The sequence below is a fragment of the Pithys albifrons genome, chromosome 3 (assembly GCF_047495875.1).
Source record: "Pithys albifrons albifrons isolate INPA30051 chromosome 3, PitAlb_v1, whole genome shotgun sequence".
NCBI lineage: Eukaryota > Metazoa > Chordata > Aves > Passeriformes > Thamnophilidae > Pithys > Pithys albifrons.
In genome coordinates this window covers 77263269-77283593 of record NC_092460.1, presented here as the reverse complement: position 1 = coordinate 77283593, position 20325 = coordinate 77263269, and the positions used below count along the sequence as shown (strand labels likewise).

The window sequence follows — 20325 nt, the reverse complement described above, 5'->3', positions numbered from 1 at the left end:
ATTGTTTTCCTATGAATTTTAGGGGAACTAAAAGTCACCTTTTTAACAAAAGTACTGTAGGTACCTATTTTCATACAGAACTATTGGTGTGGTTGATTTTTATATAAGGAGAGCTCCTTGTACATGGAGGATAGCATTTCATAAACTATACAATATTTGATAAAATGCATGCTTTTACATAACTCCTTTTCAACAGTGAAGTACAACTGAATGAAATTTGAATATTATTGAATTTAAAAACCTCCCCCACAAAATCATCAAATTCTTGTTCATCATCGACCATAGTACTGAAATTTCATTCAGATGCTGCACACAAAGTTCAGTGTAAAATTTGAAGTAGAATGATGCCTAAACATAACAAAATTGTAGTGAATTAAGAACTGTACTTGAAGTAATCTATAGCTGAGTTTTTCCATAGAACAGAATTATTCCAACCTTTGGGGGACATCATTCTCCTACTCTCTGCTGGTTGGAGGCTGGCTACACCTGGACAGTCATGGGCACCACTTCAAATACAAGATAGCAAGATAGAGTGTGATTCTCATTCATGTACTGTGTTTGCTAGGAGTGGTGAGTCATTTTAGAGGGGATTTTGAATGGAATGTGCAAAACGCCACATAGGAAGATGGGTCAGTGGGTTGGGAATTAAGGAACTGGATGATTATTTCTATTGGTGTGGCTTTAAATGATCATTAAAACTTTGCATGTTTTACCCATTTGCAAGTGAGAGAAACAGTAACTTCTATTTACTAAAAACCTTTGAGCTATACAGATGATAATCAACACCCAAGCTTCTCAGTACAGTAACATGGTTTAAAACATGAGATTGCTTTTACAGCAATTACAGTAAATAAAAGGAAAATTCTGTCTCTTCAGTTATTATTTTCATATTAATCCCTTTAATGAGTTGTCTACAATATCAGACTGCAGATAACAATTGTGTCATTTCTATTTTAATTAAATTGTGTTTACTATTATGACATACTTAAATCAGTGACTCCAACATATACTAGATTTTGTAACAGCTTATTTCCCTCAGAAATTTCAGAAGCTGAGCTGTTAAAGAGAAGCAGAAAGCTTCCATTTCAGTACTCAAGTGAAGTTATCATACCTGTAGTTATGATAGAGATAAATGCCACAGCAACAAAAAAGACAACAAAAATGATTTCTATCCTCATCTGGAACCAGCGCAGTGTTGACAGATAGAGGAACCAGTTTGCTGTGTGCAGGTTTAGGGCTTTGTGAAATAAGGTCTCAAAATACGGCTGCCGTCCAAAAGCTCTCAGTGTCCACAGCCCTTTCAAGCTTGTAACAAGATGAGTGAAAATTGGACTCCGAGCTGTAAAGTGTTTAAATTAGAACAACATAAACACGCATAAGCAAACACCTTTGACAAAATGCAAACACACCCCCATGCTCTAACTCACAGCAGTGTAACTATTCCTAGTGTGTAATTTACATATGTTTTTGGAGTACATGACTGACTTAATCCTAGCACAGGATAATCAACAGTCTTTGCAAGAATGGGTTGAAATTGTATAGTGTATTGACAGCAAGGGATCGCATTAATTCTTCATAGTTAGCACTCTATGTGAGGAAACTCCTGGCCTTCTGTAAGATGCCACAAGTAAAGACCATTCCTCCCCAGCCAAAATTAATTTCTGTAATTTTGATAACTCCATTATATAAAGCTTTTCTAACACAGGTAGAGTACTTTAATGCTCTGGATTCAAGTGTATTGACATGGTACATGTAATGCAGATCTTGCATTACACATAGAGTGGTGAGGCAATGTTGGATCCCCTTGAACATCAAAGAAATTTAGACTTGGATCTGAGGAACTTCAGAATTACACTTAAGCAAAAGGGAAGAGGATCATCACTGTTTAAGATTCAGGACTGATCTGTCAGTTTGTTGTAAAGCCAGGCAGCAGTACCTGCTTCTGAAAAGTCACACTTTAGAATGAGGTTTTCAGTTTTATTTGGAACATTTTAGTCTCTTAATTGGGGGAGAGGAAGGAAATTTATTTAAATAACTTATTCAGAAATAAGAGTTCTTTGCAATCCAGATAGATCCATTGTCAATTTTTCTTATAAAGAAGCAAACTCAAAAGGCACATATGAAGTCTGACCACAATTTTGTAAGTTACATTTACTCTCAAGAAAACTGTCAGGCCTTTATTTGTTTTCAGCTGCAGAGGTGAAAAAGCCCGTCTTTAAAAAAATACCTTCTTTATTACTCTTTGGCAGCAAAGCACTGAGTATTGGCTGGATCAGTAACAGCCCTGACTTTAAGGATATATGTGTTCTGCTCCCAGAGACAATGTCATTTCGCAAGAGAAATGGCAAAAAACAGGAGAAAGAGTGGATCACTTCTCAATTGATTTGTTGTGGATTTAGAAGTCTACCAATTTTGCTGCTCCTACCTTCAGATTCCAGTTGTTTCAGCTGCTGAGAAGTGTGGAGGAAGTATGCCCTTAACAGAACAAAGGCTGCTATCACAGGCACTGATGCCAGGAAGATGTAGGGTTGTAATATTGAGACTACTGTTATAGCGCCAATCACAATCAGTATTAACTGTAGAATGAAAGAAAAATACTATTGATATAGTAAACTTGTAATTTATAGACTAGAGATTGGTGATGAATCTCTTTCCCATGGCAACTATATATTGTTTCAACAAACACAAAGTGCTCACCTAAGTAGGACTTGCAGCTGAGAACAAACCTCCATGAAAACATCACAAATAACTTGGACCAGATCTATAACCTGTTGGAATAAACTGCCACCTTTTCTAATAGACAAAAGATGTGTTTTCTGTAGTACAACCAGTACTGCAGACTTCTAAATTATGAAGCCACACAAAAACAATGGCAGCTAGGCACTCATTCTCCAGTTAAAATTGTAAGAACAACATGTGCAGTATCTGCAGTCACCCATCAAACCTACCGATGCTGTCCCTGTCTTGTCTGGACAGGGGGTCAGGAGCTGAGTGCTAGTCTCTTGCAGGTTCTGGGCAAAGCAGTTTTGCTGAGGATCAGGAAAGTGGGAAGTCATACTCAGTTGCTTGCTCAAGGGACTGTAACTTACATATGAAACCAGCACTACTGCTCATCAAGATCAGAAGACAGGAAATAAGTTCTATGAGTGGTATGGCAAATTAGCAGTGTAAGAAGAATAAAAAAAAAAAAGGTGGTTTAAGATGACAGACTCAAAAGGAACAAAATCTTTCCAGAGTTAGACTACAACCATTCTACTCAGTAACTCCAGGCAGATTTAGCTAAATCAGGTCTTGATCTTTACTCTAGAAGCACCTTAAGCACCTAAACTGTTTTTGTCTCATATCTAAATCTACTAAAAATCAAGTATATCAGTGTACATAGAATAGCAAAGTTCTGCTTTGTATCAGGGTGTTACTTTTAACACTAAACAACTACTTCAAGCTGCAAACTTACCAGCATAAACCAACTGCAAAAGGACAATTTGAACAAAAGGATGAACATAGCATTGAAACATCACTGCAAATGACCAGTCAGCAAAGAAAGAGATGGAAAGCAAAATTATTTTCACATTAGAAAGAAACTTGCAGTTGGTACTTCTGCTACTACATCCACATAAATTCAAGGAAGAATTTAAATTTCCAGTACTCCAAGTTAGAAGTCTTTCATGAGCAAGTAAGTGCTTTCTAAATTTCCTACTTTTTATTTCCATCAGAAATCTGAGTAATACAATAGCAACATCAAAGTCTATATAAAAAAAGAAATTGCTGAAACTGCTGAAGTAACTAAAGGGGGAATGGTTTTAAACTAAAAGAGTGTAGATTTAGATTAGGTGTTAGGAACAAATTCTTGCCTGAGAGGGTGGTGAGGCACTAGAGCAGGTTGCCCAGAGAAGCTGTGGATGCCCCATCACTGGATGTGTTTGAGGTCAGGCTGGATGAGGCTTTGAGCAACCTGGTATAGTGGAAGGGGTTCCTGCTTATGACAGAGGGATTGGAACTAGATGACTTTTAAGATCCCCTCCAACACAATCAATTTTATGATTCTATGATTTCTTTCACTGTTTTCCTCATTTCTCTTCAAGGAATGGTGACATGTGGGCTATGCTTGTGCAGGCTGTATAGCAATGGTCTGCAGCAATGCAAGAATGGATTCGTGTTTACTCATTACTTCAAACTGCAGAATTTAGTAACACTTGTATATCTACTTGTTAAGATGCAAATGAGCTGTTCAATTGATACTGAGCTAAGTTATACAGCTCTCACATTTCTTGAGATTACAGTCATTCAGTGATTGTTATAACTCTTGTTTCTGTCATTTACTCAAATTTTGCAAGGGTCACCATGGTGCCATATTGTTCTCACTGCTGGTCCCACAGTTATTTGATTAAAAAGATAAATATGAAAATTTGTGTAATCTCATAAGCTCCAAACACAAAATAAGTATAAAGTCGGACAGAAGATGATACCTTCTCCAAAAAGGCAGAAGCAAAAATCTAAACCACAAGCCAACTACAGTGGGTAAGGAATGGCAGCAGAGGGATCATGCAGCCCAGTTAAGAGCCACAGTGTTGTGCTGCAGTGAACCCAGATGCTGAGCTTTCAGCCCTGGGACAGAGGCCAAATGGGGAGACATATTCCAAAGTTTCCCAGTTCGGAAAATGGAGGTGGTGGTAGAGACAGCAACTCAGCAAGGGTTAAGGGGCAGTCAATTTGATTAACCAATAGGAGTTTATTGTTTATGTAAAACTAGTCATGACCACAGGCATTAATGTTCAACAAGTGCACTATGACCTTTGAGTGTGGCAGCATTAAACTTTAGAGACAAGCAATATATGCTAGTAGCATCTCACATGAAGGATCTCCAATGATGACTCCACTGCAAGCACTGGTAGAAGACCAAGATGGCTGTTAAGAGTAGTGGTCACGTTACTGCCATCATTAGCTGACTACAGTTCATACCCAAGATGTATTGAAGCAGGTTGGATGGCTGTCAGAGAACACATCACAGATGCTTTCTCTGGTCACTGATGAAAAGGTTGATGCCACTTCTTTTAAGGGCAACTGAGTATATCCCAGGGACTGGAGAGTAGCACTGGCCTCTCTCATCCTGAAGCCTCATTCATCTTGGATGAAAAGTTATGCTTCCTGAAAGGGAAGATTCTTTGGCATGTCTAATGCATGCAAAAGTACTAAGAAACACTATGGCATGACATCCACAGCTGCAACAGAGAAGGAGGCAGTGTTCCTAAACAAGCAGTTAGCTACAGTCATCTACCAGCTTGTTCTCATAGCTCTACAATTTTGTGTCAAACTCTCAAGGAAGTCAGAAGGATGAGCTTAGCAAACATAAACTGAAGGTTATCAGAGGCTGTCTCCATCTCCACCAGGCTCATATTTAGGCATCCCAGCATAGTCAACCTTTTCTGCAGATCTCTGCACCTGGGAAGAAATAACCTCATGCACCTGTCCAGGCTGGAGGCTGACTAACTGGAAAGCAGCTTTGAGAAGGTCTGCAGGTGCTGGTGGATCACGAGGCAGCAACAACACTCTGCAGCGAGGGAGGCCAACAACAGCAGTGTCACCATCAGATCAAGTAAGGTGATCCTTCCCCTCTTTTCAACACCAGTGAGATAATGTCTAGAATGGGCTCTCCAGTACAAGACAGATGCAGACATACTGGAGTGAGTCCACTGAAAGGTCTTGAAGATTATAAAGGGACTGAAGCAACTCACATACAAGGACACATTAATAGAGCTGGGTTTAGCCTTAAGAGAAGGCTTAGGGGGATCTCAGCACTTTGTATATCTAGTGGTATTCATTTTATTTATATAGATCATAAATGTTTCTGTATATGCAAATCTTTTATAACTTCCATATATTTAAAGATTATATTCTGTTTAAATAAGTACCACTTGGTATTTCTTGTGGGGCAAATGTACTTGAGCCAAATTCTTTTCATTGGCACACACTGGGAAGATAAGAGGCAATAGGCACAAGCTGAAATGCACAAAATTCCATTCAAAAATAAGAAAAAGCACTTTCATTTTGGGGATGATCAAACACTGGAACAGGCTACTTAGAGACCTTTGAGATACCCCAATTACAGCTTGGCCTTGAGCAACCCGCTCTAGTTGAACCTGCTCTTAGCAAGGGGTTGGAGAGGCTCCAGGTCCTAGGTCCAGAGGTCCTTTCCACATTCTGTGACTCTTCAACAATCAGCACAGAAGGAAAAAGTCCTATGTATAACTTTACTGTTGACTTTGTCCATTAGCAGAGTCCACGAAAGTCTGAAGCTGCTAAAGAAGTCTGAATCTATGGATGGGAGGATCAGAAGGAATTTTTTATGAAGGAACGTCTAGTAAAGTTAATCAAGACAGTGGGTAGGTGCAATGATCTTCAACAGAAAAACCTGAAAAGACTGGGCAGCTTATCATGCATGTCTAGGAGCCTCTGCATTTGAGACTGGGGAGAGAAAGGTGAACTTATAGGACATTAGAGTCTAGGTAAGCCTCTGAAAGGCATCAGAACAGAAAAGCCAAATCTTGGGATTTTCTTATTCTTGAAAACTTGAAAAACTAGTCAGTTTCTTGTAGAAAGTTTGAAACACAGAGACAGACTAACTAACATAATTCTGGAATGACATCCCCAAGGTAGATCCAAAATATTAGAAAAAAAATGGCCACACCAGAAAAGACCGTAGTAACTCCTGATGACAGCAAAAATTATACTAATGATTCAGAGTCTTAGTGTCCATGTTTACTCATGCAGCAAGTCTTTGTGATGTCAGCAGGATATGAGGAAGAGCTGTAACGTACTTGAACCTCTTCATGCCAAGCTGCACTGGCCTCTCTGAAGTCATGAGCCAAAGCTATCAATTACTAACAAAGATATAGGGAAAGGAATACTGTCTGTATCAAATCATCATGTTGGTTGGGACTGTAAAGTAGAGTAAACTCAAGATGGACACAGGCAATCTGTACAGCAGAGTGTTTAGGTTGATAAAGTTGGGCCTGTGTATCTCCTAAACAAAGGTAGAGAGGAACAGGAGGCCAGGGAAGACTTGCTTTTATTTTAAAAATTTTCTGGGAACCAGTTCCATCCAAGGAAAAGGTGGTATTTTCATAGAAGGTAAAAGAATAGAAAGCCAAGAATATATCCAGTAAAAGAGGAATTAATTAAGGGTGATGATAGCAAACTGGAAACAGAAGAGCTTAAGGAGGTAAAGTCAGGAAAATGACTGAATGCAAACAAATAATAGCATGAAAAAAGTAGTAACCTTGAGCCAAGATAACTGCCCTTTATGTCATGCAGTTGAATGTGGACAGCAGCAGTGATACGTGTCCTGTAGGCGTCTGTGGGCAGAAATGTTTCTGGGCCTGAGTATTAAGAGTTGTTTGCACAAACAATGGAGGCATATATATAGGCAAGTACTCAAAAAAGAAGCAATAAAGTTGACTTATAGGATAAGCAGCTACGTAAATAGATACATACACTGTAAAAAATTGATATGATTTCTTTTGCATAGTGTACAACTGAAACTTGACATTGCTGTAAGACAGCAAAAGTTAGAACTTTTATTCTACAAACCTGAATGAAGTCAAACACTGTAAGTGGAAGCAAATCATCCAGTACTGCCGTATCTTTTGAGAATCTGTTAAGCATACCCCCTATGGATTAAGAAATAAAAAGAAGTAAACTTTTAATACACTCAAAATCATACAACTATTACTTTAACATAAGATAAACTTTTTTCCTGAATACAAAAATATTAAGGATGAGTGTAATATTTTTTCAAGTACAAGCAGTTCCACTCCAGTTTAGTGGAGCTACAGCTTCTATCCCTATGGAGGAATTTGGCTATACAACTTTTCTTTCAGGTCTTGGAAAAAAGCTAGAAAAATGTCATAAAAACAAAGGAACAAGTGAAAAGGGAAGGAACTGAAGCACAAAGCACAAGGTCTGCAGCCCTCATGCTGCAGGCCCTGCTGATACGCAAAAAATTTGCACATCAGCATCTGTATGAGTTTGTAACCAGTTACTTTGTTTCTGAGCAGAATTACTGTATTAATCATCAGGTAACAGCAAAATTAGAATATAATGGAAAAGGAAGGAGAAACTCTATGTTGTATTGTCATTTACCAGTGTCTCTTTTACTCTAGTATCCATCAGTAAGAAACATATGAGATCGAAACTTCATGCACAGTGGGGGATGGAACTTGTTTCACCAGTTATATAATGAGCTTCATAGCAACTCCAGAACCAAATTTGAAATACATATCATTATTCACAGTAACTGATATTTAATGCCATTTCAGTAGGACTATTCACAAGATAAAGCACTATTTACCATCCACACCTGACTCTTTGTCACGCACAATATAGCTGACTATATCTTTTCTATTGCAGTTTTAGACAAGGTCTATTCATTGGAAGTTATTCTAGTTTTATTGCCTAGAGCAGTTAATAGTTCATTTTCTCCAACTTACAAGGCAGTATTTCAGAACCAGAATTGACAATCAAAATATGTCACATTTAAGCACAATCAACTTTCATTAAAAGATTCACAAAGTACTTTATGTAGCAAACTTGTAACATTCCACTTGAGTGAAAATGTAAATGCAAGGCAACAGTATCCTTTAACAGAATGAAAACCATTTAATTGAAATGAAATGCACAAATGAGTAAATCAGTTCCCATCTCAGTGTTACCTGCTTTCCAAGAGTTGAATGTTGACATAGGTGCATGAAGAACTGCATGCACCATCTTTTGATGAAGAGTTTTAGACACTGTTATAAGTGTATGCACAAGGGGCAAACCTCTGAAAATGCCCATGGCAAGCAGGGTATCTGCCACTCCCACATAGATGTAAATGATGTAGTAGCTGCTAGTGTCAGTGACAATCACAGGAGGTTTGTCAGAGGTATTGTTTTCTGACTGTGTTGAATTTGCCTTCAAAGCAGTCCTGCGTGGTGGAAATTAAAAATAAATGCATTATTGTAAATTGTGGGGTTTTTCTCTACCAAACAAAACCAAAAAACACTACAGTGTTCTTGATTTAAAACTATGTTAATGATTATATAAATCTATTTCCAGTAATTTTGTTAAATATTGTCATGTACATATGAAATATAAATTACGAATGGCTCTGGTAGTCTCTTGCAAATCTACTGCCTGTTTAACCACTGACAAATGTAGCCTAGCCAAGGAAAACACATCCATTACTTTAAAGCTGAAAAAATAGGTCTTGAAAAAATCTGAATTATTATTATGGAAGTAAAATGCTTTAGGTGTACTAAAAAATCAAAGGCCTTAGTGATCTGTTGTAAATGGAAATCAACATAAATCCCTCCTCCTCCAGATCAGACCTAAGTCACCATATGCTTCTGTACTCAAACACAGACTTATTGCTGCAAGACCAAATCAGGGATCAAAAGCATTAACCCAGGAAAAGCCATACCACTGCTCAGTATGTTTTAACCTTCAATTGCCTGACCCTGTAACCTCAGGGAACGTTTATAGGTGAGTAGAGGAAATTGTAAAATGGGGTCTTACAGAAAGGGCTCCCTTGAAATGTTCCTAAACAAAAGTCTCACCTGGTGCCTCTGAAAGACAGCAGTGAACCCCAGTGTGTGGAGGATAATTGGGTTCATGTATTCCTAGAGTGAGCTGACCCAGGAAAATTCTTGCATATACTGTTGTGTACTCAATTACAAGACACAAACCACTTGACTGTTAGCACTTGAAGAAGCTCCAGTTTAAGATACCATTTACACGAGGAATTAGATCACCCTTCTATGAACCATTTTCTTGAATATGATCTAGTGGCTATCCACATGGAACTCTGGCATAATTTTTTATTTACAGCAAAAATCAATGTAAAGCAGACTCCAAATTTCTCAATAAATGATCACCACTACTTACTTTTTAAGAAACCATACCCCAGCAAGAGAAGCAGCTACCTGTGACCAAAGAACACAGAGTCAAATTTTGTCTTATCACTTAATGTACTTTTTCTTACTTATCTTCTTTCTTTGACTTTATACTTGGCTTTAGAGGGAGCATAATAAACAGATGGAAGGCAAACTTCCCGAAAGCAAAAATCTTGTCATATCTGCTTTTCTTTCCACAGAAAAAAGTTAGTGCATCCCCCCAGGAAAGCTACATTTAAACTTCTATTACAATCAGGCTCTCAAGTGCCTAAATATTTTTGTCTTTTTTTTAACCATAATATTAACAACAGCTTGCTAATGTAATCCTAATGCAAACTGTATGCTTTCAAATATTTTAAGTTTTAAGATTAATATTTTTGATGACCTCAAAAGAATGAGTCTCTCACTATCTTTAAAGACAGGTGTTCAAACATAAATGTCAAACCTTTAACATTGTTATTGTTACATTGTTCTTGCTAGCTGATATCTACATTTGGTGTCTCTATTTGTCTGATGCTGTTTGTCTGCTTAACTTTACATAATTCTCCACTTAATCGATTGCAATATTTTTAAAATGTAGAATTAAACTCTTTTTATTGTGAGGTGTTTCAGTGCTCAACAGAAGCTTAGTCTGTAACAGATTTTCTCATCTGTCCACTGAAACAATGGAGACGTTCATCTAGTACACCACCTTTTCACTCTGCTCTATTTCTGCCTATGATCTTTCTTTCTAAGGGTTGAAACAGTTTCTACATTTTCATCCCATATATTTTTATGTTTTTTATGGTACAGAAATGTATTGTGATAAAACCTGATGATAATACATAACTAGTCTTCTTGAGAGCCACTCATTTTTGCAGGTCTTACAGTAAATAACTCGACTGACCGTCATGTCCTGAATTAAGTATTTGTAAGAATCGGGCTTTTTTCACAGTAATACATTTACATCTCCCAACAGAATTCTGTTCTCATCTTGACTCCTCACAACAGAGGAGTTTTTTCAGCTGTGATGATGAAAGTAGATAATATTGTGAAGAACAGTTTCACAAAGCCTTTCTCTATGTTTTCATTCTTAACTGCTCTTCTCCCAGTTCAGCAACCCTAGCCTTTGGGTACCACATCTAGGAAACACAGTTTTGAGCTGCTTAAGTGAGCTCCCCACACATACACACACCTTGCAAATCTAGGAAGTATGTACAACTGATGCCCTAGGTATAGTGATCTGTGTGGACTCACCTTGGAACCTGCAATACAAAGCAATCCATTCCAAATCTAAAATAGTATCTCTGTCAATTTCACAATAGTCCCACCCAGCTCTGAAGGCTCTCAAAACTCCACTTTCAATTTACTGGTCACTGCTTTCTCAGTTCAGTGCTTGGATATTCATCACTAGCCTCTCTTCATTGTCTATGGTTAGAAGGGTACAGACTGTTACCACAGGCCAGGTAACCACTTGGCGCGGCATTTCAGCTCATGCACAGAAGTTTGCTAAGGACTGTGCTATTGCTGGGTATCTTCCAGCCCATTCATTTATCAAAAGGCTTATACTTAAACAACAGCCACATTGGAAAGCTTAACAAAGAATGGTTCTTCAACTAGAAGATGAGAGTTTTGAACTATAAAAAAGTTTTAGACTAATATAAAAGCAAAAATGTGTAATGAAGATTAGAAATATACGCTGAATATACAAGGATAAATCTGATACACCTCAAAGTTAAAATTTCCTTTGCGTCTATAACTCACATTTACCTTTGCTGTTGTAAGTTTGCACAGCCATTTTCCACTACAATGAAAATAAAACTTACATGATATGAACAGCTACAGTCTTGCTTCTGGGGCTGGTTTGAAAATTTAGGATGTTAAACTACATCTAAGCTCCAGGATTTATTCCTTAACCAAGAGAACTAATTTAAATAACCTTCCACATTACAGTCTAAGCTCAGGATACCATCAATCACATCTTTCTCCAGCTTTGATGATACCAGAAGTTTGAATCCCAACACAGAACTGACAAAAATCTTTCACTGACACAGTCAGCCAGATGCTAATCCTATACTCCTAATGGAATCTTCTTTCAGTACATGTTGAAAAATACCAAGAGAAATTGGCATCGTATTTTATAAGTTGACAAGTGAATACAGTTGCATTGATCTCCCAGTCTGAAACATGCTCCTTCCCTTAGAAAAACCCCCAGATTTAGGATATTAACTGTGAAGGAGGACACTGAGATTCTATATGCTATAGGTCTCTCCTAAATTGAGAGACAAGATAAAAAGCAGGCAATTTCTGTTAAAAGAAAAGTAGTCAGACTTTCATGAACAGCCAGACATTCTTCACTTCGCTTTTTCTGATAGTGCTTTTACACTGTACTTGGAAAAAGTCTTATTAGCAGACTGCAGGAACACCCCATACATCTTTAAATCCCATCACAGGCATTCAGCACTCTGCCTTACTCACCACTCTTCTTTAACTAGGAGCAAAGCTAGTAACTCATTTATCAAAACAATTTTCCTGAATTTATGTACGTGTTCATCAAAAAAGTACAGTAATTTTTGTTGCTAACTCTCTGAGACTCTGTAAATGTACATTTTAATGGAAAATGGAAGACTATTCACCTATGAATGAGAGATCTCTGTAGGGCAACAATTCTTACTTACAGTACCATGTAGCAAAAAATAATCAGGATATTTTGAGAAGCTCAGTCTCCTGCTGCTGTGCATTAACCACTATCTTTGGTAAAGAAATGCTCATCTAAGCAGTAGAAAAGTCATTGCAATATAAATTAAAAGCAGCTATCAATAAGTGACACATACATGAGCTCATGTCTTGATGTTTTATCCATTTCTCAGAAAAATATGTAATTTGAACAAACATAATTGGTAACAACATGACACCAAGTGCATATTTCCTTACCTCAATTAAGAAGACGATCACACACAAAATGAGAACAAAAATCAAGTTTTTGTGGACGGTAAGGTATCTGAAATATGTATTCCATGTAGTAACAGTACCCATGCTTTCAGCATCATCTATGAAGCATTCCTATCAAAAAGTCAGTAAGACCATAGTAAGAATGATAATAGTATCTATACATGAGAATTTCTGACACATGAATGCTGTCATTCTTTCTGCTAACTCATTCCAAATAATTGAACTGCAGCATTTAAATCAGCTGATAATGCTAGAGAACAAGGTACTGATTGGTTGTCATCTTTTATATAAAAATACAACTTAGAGATTATCTGAAATTTTCAGATAACACTGAAAGAAGGAACCAAGATTTTTCCAGCACTACCAGCATCAAAAAATATTAAGCAGTGGCTATTTTCTTTCAGTGGAGATTATTACTGTGCTTTTGAAGCAGATCTGTAAACACTCTGAGGGGTTTTTTTTTTCTGCTGAGGTGAAAAGAAAAAATTGGCAGTGCTACAGCAAATTATGAATTTAAATATTTTTTGGAGATTTTTATCCACCTAGGAAACTCCTTCAGAAAATTTTTTTATCCTGAGAAAATGAGCTGTCAGCTTTCAAAATGAAAGTAGTTCACCATGACCCTTTGACAGCTATTAGGTAAAAAAGGAATTTTGGTCCTGTTCTTAGTATAAAATTCATCCTCAATTGCATGATTTCCAGTACATCAATAAAATCAGAGTAAAATAGAGATAACTCCTCTGTTCATTATTTATATCAAAAGAGCTAAGCAGTCTGACAGATTTGTCAATTTTTTTTAATTTCCAGTTCTAAAAACTGTGCTAGTACTTCAAACATATTTTGTTTTTCCCTAGAGCCTTACGGTTTCAAAGGTCAATTTTACAACATTTAGGTCAAATGTTTTCCAACAATGTTTTTCCAAGTTGCGGATTCAAATTTCATTTTAGTATAAGTAATCTTAAAGGTAAAGTACAGGAAATTAAAATTCTGTATTGAAATTCTGTACACATAACATTCAAAAATTATAAAAAAGTCAGGCAAAATAAATTTTTGAGGATTTCAATGATTGAAAAGATATTTGAGTTTAAAAATTTTCACAAATACTCCAAAAAACATATTCCACAGAGAATGAGTGCATTAGGAATGAAAGAGTAGGAAAATATATGAGGAGTATATGGTAGTAAACTATCACCATATCAAAACCCAAGCTGACTGTAAATCAACACACACCTTCAGGTCCTCTTCATTGATTTCATCAGTTATGTCCAAGACACTGTCTCGAGACACGCGCCTGGTGTAGATATCTATCTCAGAAGACAGGTTTGTCTGAGGTGCCATAGACATTTTCCGAAATGTTGTACTTCCCTTTTTGAAAAAGTTTGGTCCATAGTTCAAAAGGGTGCCTGTCATCAGGTTTAATACAGATTGCCTTCTCCGACCTTGCAGTATATGGTCAGTGTTCAGCATGCTGCTCCGAAGCAGACCTACATCGCCCTGTTCCAAGTCAGGTACCAGCGAGAGCCTCCTTTCTGGTGGGTCGTTATGGCCATCATCTATCCCATTGACCTGCAGCCCATTCTTCTGCACTACTGAGAACTTTCTACTTGCACTAAGAGGGTTAATAATTATGGAATTCTTCCTTTTGTCATTAAAATCTGATTTTTGTTTAAAAGACTGTTTCTTTATTTCATTTCGTGATCCCATGCCTTCTCCTTCAATGGAAAATCTTCGGAGAGTCTCAGTTAGAATTGAATTTCTTCTCTCTGCACTGAACTGATCAAAAGAATCAAATCCCATCAGCTCTGAGCTGAAGTCTGGCCGTTGACCCTGAAGTTCAGAAAATGTTCCATAGAAATAGCAGCTCCCTTCATGCAAAATGAGTATTTTGTCAGCAATCTTCAAATGCTCCAATTTTGAAGTAACTAAGATCCTAGTTTTATTGGCCATCAACTTGCACACACAGCTGTAAAACATGAAAGTGTTAACATTTAGAATTTTTTAACTCATGATTTAATTTTACTTTTACCCCTTTCACTTTCAACCTGTTTGCTTTTATCTGCCTCTCTCTCAGTATGAGCAGTTTTGTTTGCTCCCTCAAACTACAAAGGAGGTGGTAGGGTAAAGATGTGTAAAGGGTGAGTACTTTATCACAAGAACCAGAAAAAGGTGTAAAATTTATTCATTTTCAGGTCAATCCAAAAAGCATAGTTCAATATGAAAATGAAGTATTTCTTTTCATCTTAGGGTTACTCAGATATTTTGCTACGAAATTTAAAATTATTATCATCTTAATTTCAAAACTTCAAACCTATGGTGACTGAAAAACTCATGGATGGCAGTGTGTGTCCTTACTCTTTTGACCAACAGGACAAGACAAAAGTCTGTCTTGGGGCAACCTGCTGCCAATCTCCTGATCAGCAGGAACTTTCAGGTGACCCAAATTTCAGTGATTAGAAAAACAGGACAAAATATAGCTTTTTGGGAAAATGTGTATTTACAAAGCAGGTTAAGTGTTTTAAAAAGTTTTTCTGGTACACGGAGATATCAGATACAAAACCATGGGAGTAAGATTACAGCAGGCTCAATACATTGAGCTGGAAGAGGGAGCTGTAATTCCCACACCTGTGTGCTGTCCTGCTGCTGACACAAAATATTCAGCCATAAGAATCCCTAAAAATAAACATCCTCAAAAGGTATAATTTTGATCACTTTAGTATTTTTGTACTGCTATTAAATTCCTCTTCTTAGTTTTACTTTGTGCTGCTTTGTGGGATTCTTAAATACAATCTATCAAAACATACAATACCTCTCAAATATCTCTTTTTCTGTAAAAATGTCTAAGTGTCCAAAAGGAGAATCCAGGAGATACAAATCGGCATCTTTGTACACTGCTCTGAACAGAGAAATGGAAATGACATTAACTATTATAAGTGACATTAACTATTATAAAGTTACATAAATATAATTTTAAAAGAATGCCTTGCAGTTATATCTGAAAACATTGTAATGGATAGACTTTTCTACAGCAGCAATATGGAGCTGGAGTTCAACGTAATGTGCTTATAAAACACCTTTCAATAAAGCCTTTCCTTGCTGAAGACCACATTACAAACGAACTCAGTTTTCCATTAATTTCTGTGCAACCAAATGGAGCCATAGAGTTGTCTTTTACACAGGTTACTCTAAAGATTTGTTGATGGTGTGAATCTGACAGTCCCCATTGGTGTATAATGACCATTTAAATGGGAACTTAGGATCTACTGTAATGTCTACCAGTGGCTAAGGGAATACTACATATATGTAAATAAGCATGTAAAAAGACTTAGGTCTCAGTACTTAGTTTTCAAAGTACTTCAAAATAACTGGTGAGCAAAGAAAAGTATATTAGTGAGGCATGACCTTGCAAACATTATCTGAATTGGGGCTCTACAATCTTTTGAGTTGAAGACATCAAAAATTATTGGTAGTTTTAGGACCTTAAGCTGTATGTACCTGGACATGGCTCACTGAGACCCTAAACCTTTGGTTAAGAGAGTCTTTTTAAAAATCAGTTTCATTAAAAGTTCAGAAAGAAGCCATGCCTTCCTCTATGAGAATGAAAATCATGATGTGATATCAATCAGTGTATAATTAGTAAACAAATCTGGACATCTGCATTTTGGTATTTTTTAAAGTATGTTAATGTGAAAATATCCAAACATTAGCAGAAAAGGCCCTCAATAATAGCTCATTGTGTTAACAAACCAAGTAATTTTATCGAAAAGTCCTCAGGCATGATGCATCTCACTGACCATACATTATGATGTAGTGGTTGCGTAACAACAAGAAGTTCATACTGTTCAGGGCACTTTATCAGCAAGAAGTTTGCAGGGCTTTTCCTGGAATAATGGTAGCACTCAAATTACTGTTATAATCTGTGTATTGGACTTAGTAGTTATAAATGACTGGCTTTTATCAGGCCAGGGGATCAGGCCAGCAAGCTAGTTCAAACCCAGGGCATGCACTGTTTTTTTTCCCCTTCGTCTTTTCTTTCCCCTGGTTGTGACTGCAGGCATGGACAGTGCTCTGTAAGAAAGACAGACTCAGAGCTTCTCATGATGGCTGACTGGTGACACTTCCAGCAGGAATCCTCATTTCACATGACCTTGCATAGAGTACACCAGATTCGTGTACGCAGCCAGTCACAGAAAATAATGTAAAGTTTATCTCTAGTGCAGATGGGTACAACCCAGAGCTGTAATTCTAAATTTTCTCCTCAAGATTTCAGAGCTTCAACTGCAACCCACACCTCAATACCTGTACATCTTGCAGCATGCTAAGCTTGGACTGGAGCCCAAAGAAAATATAAGACAGTCACTGTCTTTATGACATTAATTGTTTTAAAAATAACAATTACACAGTTGGCAATAAATACCTAAGTTCTGTGACCCTCCAGGAAATGAGCTGTGACTGTCTGAAAGGTGACAGACATGATTATTCATAACATCTAGGAAACAGTTCATGTAAATGATGCATTTTAAATGAAAATCATGCTATTTTTTGTTGGCTTGAGGTTTTTTGCTACGAGAGTTTTGCCTGCTCCTCCTGTCATCTCTTACAGTATAAAAGAGATCCATCCACATATCTCTTCCCTCTCACAAATCCACTAGAAAGATCCACACTGAAAGATTCTCTGTTTCAATGAACTCATCTTTTAGCCTCACACAGACATGTACATTTTCCATGGGATACCATTGCAGATCACCATAATGTGATTTTACTTCTACTCAGTGTTTCTGAGCATGAGAACCAACAAAATATGCACTTGGCACAGAAATAAATGGGGCCATTTACACATCAGAGCTGTCATTACTGGATTGCTGGTGATAGCTAAGTGATTCTGCTGAAACACATAGCTAATTTATAAGATAAACACCTATGTTATTGTTCTGTAGACCTTCAGAATTACTTACTAACATTGGAAGGTCAAACAGACAAGGTCATTATTCATAGGTACTGACTAGCCACTGCTTTCCACTTTTATTTTTTACAACAGAAAAACCCCAGAAGTATTAGCAACACTTTTTGAAACAAGACTTTTTTATTCCTTCATTTTTGTTCACCTGAAGACAGGGAGTATGTCATTAATCAATATACAAACTGCTTTGAAGAAGTGTCATAGCAGGGAAAGATCTTGGAATATTTATTTGTATCTTTCTATGGGTTTCTTCAGTACTGAGGAAGCTACACTTAAAATTTCCAAAGGCATCAGGGAGGGAAAGATTCATCTTACGCTAAGCCATATCATGTGTCTGACATCAAATTGTTAAAACTCAGTAAGTTAATTATGCAGGAGTACCACAAACAAAATTGCATAGCAAAACTCAGATTTCTGATAGTAAAATCAAGTTCCTGATATACCTAGAGGATATTTATTTAGCAGGACTTACTCCTGCTAAAAATGCATTTAAAGGGTTAGTCATAATACATTCCATATACATGAAAGAGTACACTACTTAAAGAGCAAAATACTCACCTTGCTAGTGAGATTCGTGCTCGCTGGCCTCCACTCAGAATGATTCCACCTTCACCCAACAGCGTGTAATCTTTGTCTGGGAACTTGGAAATATCCTGTTAACAATTTTGTAAAGAATCAGCCATGTACTTTCCACACCCAAGAAACCCTGCTACAGACTGGATGGAAGCATAGTGTACAATGGTGTACCAACAGGTCAGACAGCAGTTGTAAAAAAAAAGAAGTCCCACAGAGGCTTATTTATTAAATTTGTTTATGTAATTAGAAATGGTGATAAGAGAAAGTATATCTTTCTGTTGCAGAAAGCAATCATGAGCTGCAAGACCACAAGAATAAATATTTGTCTGAATAGTTAATCTCCATAAAAGTAAGGAATGTACCTTCATGCAGTATCAATCCAAGATGTTAACTGTTCAAGCTTTCTGTCTGATAATAATGATAAATGCAATTGCTGCTGAAGTTCTGGAGAGCAAGAAGCAAACTCTAAATCAGAGCTCTTCAAAACCCAGAGAAATTTATACTTCAGGCAGGCTGATTAAAAAAGGCTCACTCTAAATTCCTAGTCAGGAATGCTCAAGGTTTGCAAAAGGTTTGGGGACCAAGATTCACTGCTTGGGTTGTAAGTTACTTATAACTGATGACTGTTTTTAAAATGAATCTTTAGCCAGCAATAAAACCACAAAATACCATTTCACTCTCATATTAGACGAAGAAAGGAGAAAAGGACAATTTTGTGCCCCACTGGCAGAGGCAGCTTGAAATTTTCTTGAGAGGAGTGTTTAGCACCAAAAGTGATAATCCATGCAAACCACAGAAATTCATGGAAGTGGAGACAACGAGAATGGCTTGTGTGCCTGAAGCCTGTCTTTCTACTTTTACTGTTGCTTTAACAAAAAATATTAATTCTGTCTTCAAGCTTAGCTGACCTACATCGTTAAGCCAATACAGTGACACCAAGATCACTGTACAGCAGGAAGCCCTGACCATCTCAGAAGCTTCCAGTGCCTGTGCTCCCTGCTCAGCACCACCATACTGCTGCTCTTGCTGCCTGTGCACATCCTCCTGCTCCCAAGGCAGGGATTCCCTGCAGCCAAGGAAGCTGCGCAAGGCATCCAGTAACAGACAAAATTGGTTCCAGTGTTCTCATGCTTTTCACATATTTCCTTTCAGTGCACCTTCCAGGGGAAAAAGGTGGTGTGCAATATCCCTCAGAAACTGAGCTTCTGAGTGAAAGATTTAGGCAGTGCTCTGCAAGAGGTAGCCTGTTTTGGGGTCTCTTCCCCCAGGCAGCCAAGAGGCATGCAGTAACTCAGCTGTCTGCATGCACTCTGCAGCATCCACAGAAATCCTACAGCTTCTTGGAAACAGACTGGAAGACACATGAAGCACTTGCAGGGCAATACTATCTGGCATTCTAAGTTGAATTGCCCTCTATAAGTCCATATTTCATAAGAAGACAGATACAATCCCATTTTCATGAGTCCTGCTGTGATTTTGATGGTTGATCAGTCTCTGTTGGGCAGCCTTTTGGCATTCCAGGCCTCTTAGGTTTTACAGAATAAATAAATAAATAAATAATCAATCTTCCAGAGAAATGTTTCCTTCTTCCTCCCCTACAAATTGCCCTGACCTCAGGAACAGAGTGAACAATGCTGTTCAGCCCTGGAACAGTGACAGATGAAGGATCTAGCCACTCAGGCTGGAAATTAACTGCCTGGTCTGTCAGGAAATGGGAGATTCTCTGAACTCTTTAATTTGATAATAACATTTACTTCCTGACTTAGAGGATTCTGATCTTATAATCAAGATGCTCCTATGTGTGGAAAATCTATTGCAGGTGATTTTTGAATTATTCTCATGTTAACTAGTTATTGCCCTTTTGTAAAAGGAGAGTCACACAAGCAAATCCTGGGTACTAACATAAGAGTTCAGGTATTTGCAGAAAGAGGG

The 20325-nt window shown here is 37.5% G+C and overlaps 1 protein-coding gene across 1 annotated transcript in view; it reads right to left on the bottom strand.

Annotated features, from left to right (window-relative positions):
- CFTR (CF transmembrane conductance regulator) overlaps positions 1-20325 on the bottom strand; it is an 85702-nt gene that overhangs the window by 25797 nt on the left and 39580 nt on the right. Inside the window, exons 12-20 of the mRNA XM_071550001.1 lie at positions 18376-18470; positions 15667-15753; positions 14091-14823; positions 12843-12971; positions 9922-9959; positions 8709-8962; positions 7588-7667; positions 2426-2576; positions 1112-1339 (exon numbers count right to left, since the gene is read on the bottom strand). Of these exons, the coding sequence (XP_071406102.1) occupies positions 1112-1339; positions 2426-2576; positions 7588-7667; positions 8709-8962; positions 9922-9959; positions 12843-12971; positions 14091-14823; positions 15667-15753; positions 18376-18470 (1795 nt within the window). The remainder of the gene's footprint in view (positions 1-1111; positions 1340-2425; positions 2577-7587; positions 7668-8708; positions 8963-9921; positions 9960-12842; positions 12972-14090; positions 14824-15666; positions 15754-18375; positions 18471-20325) is intronic.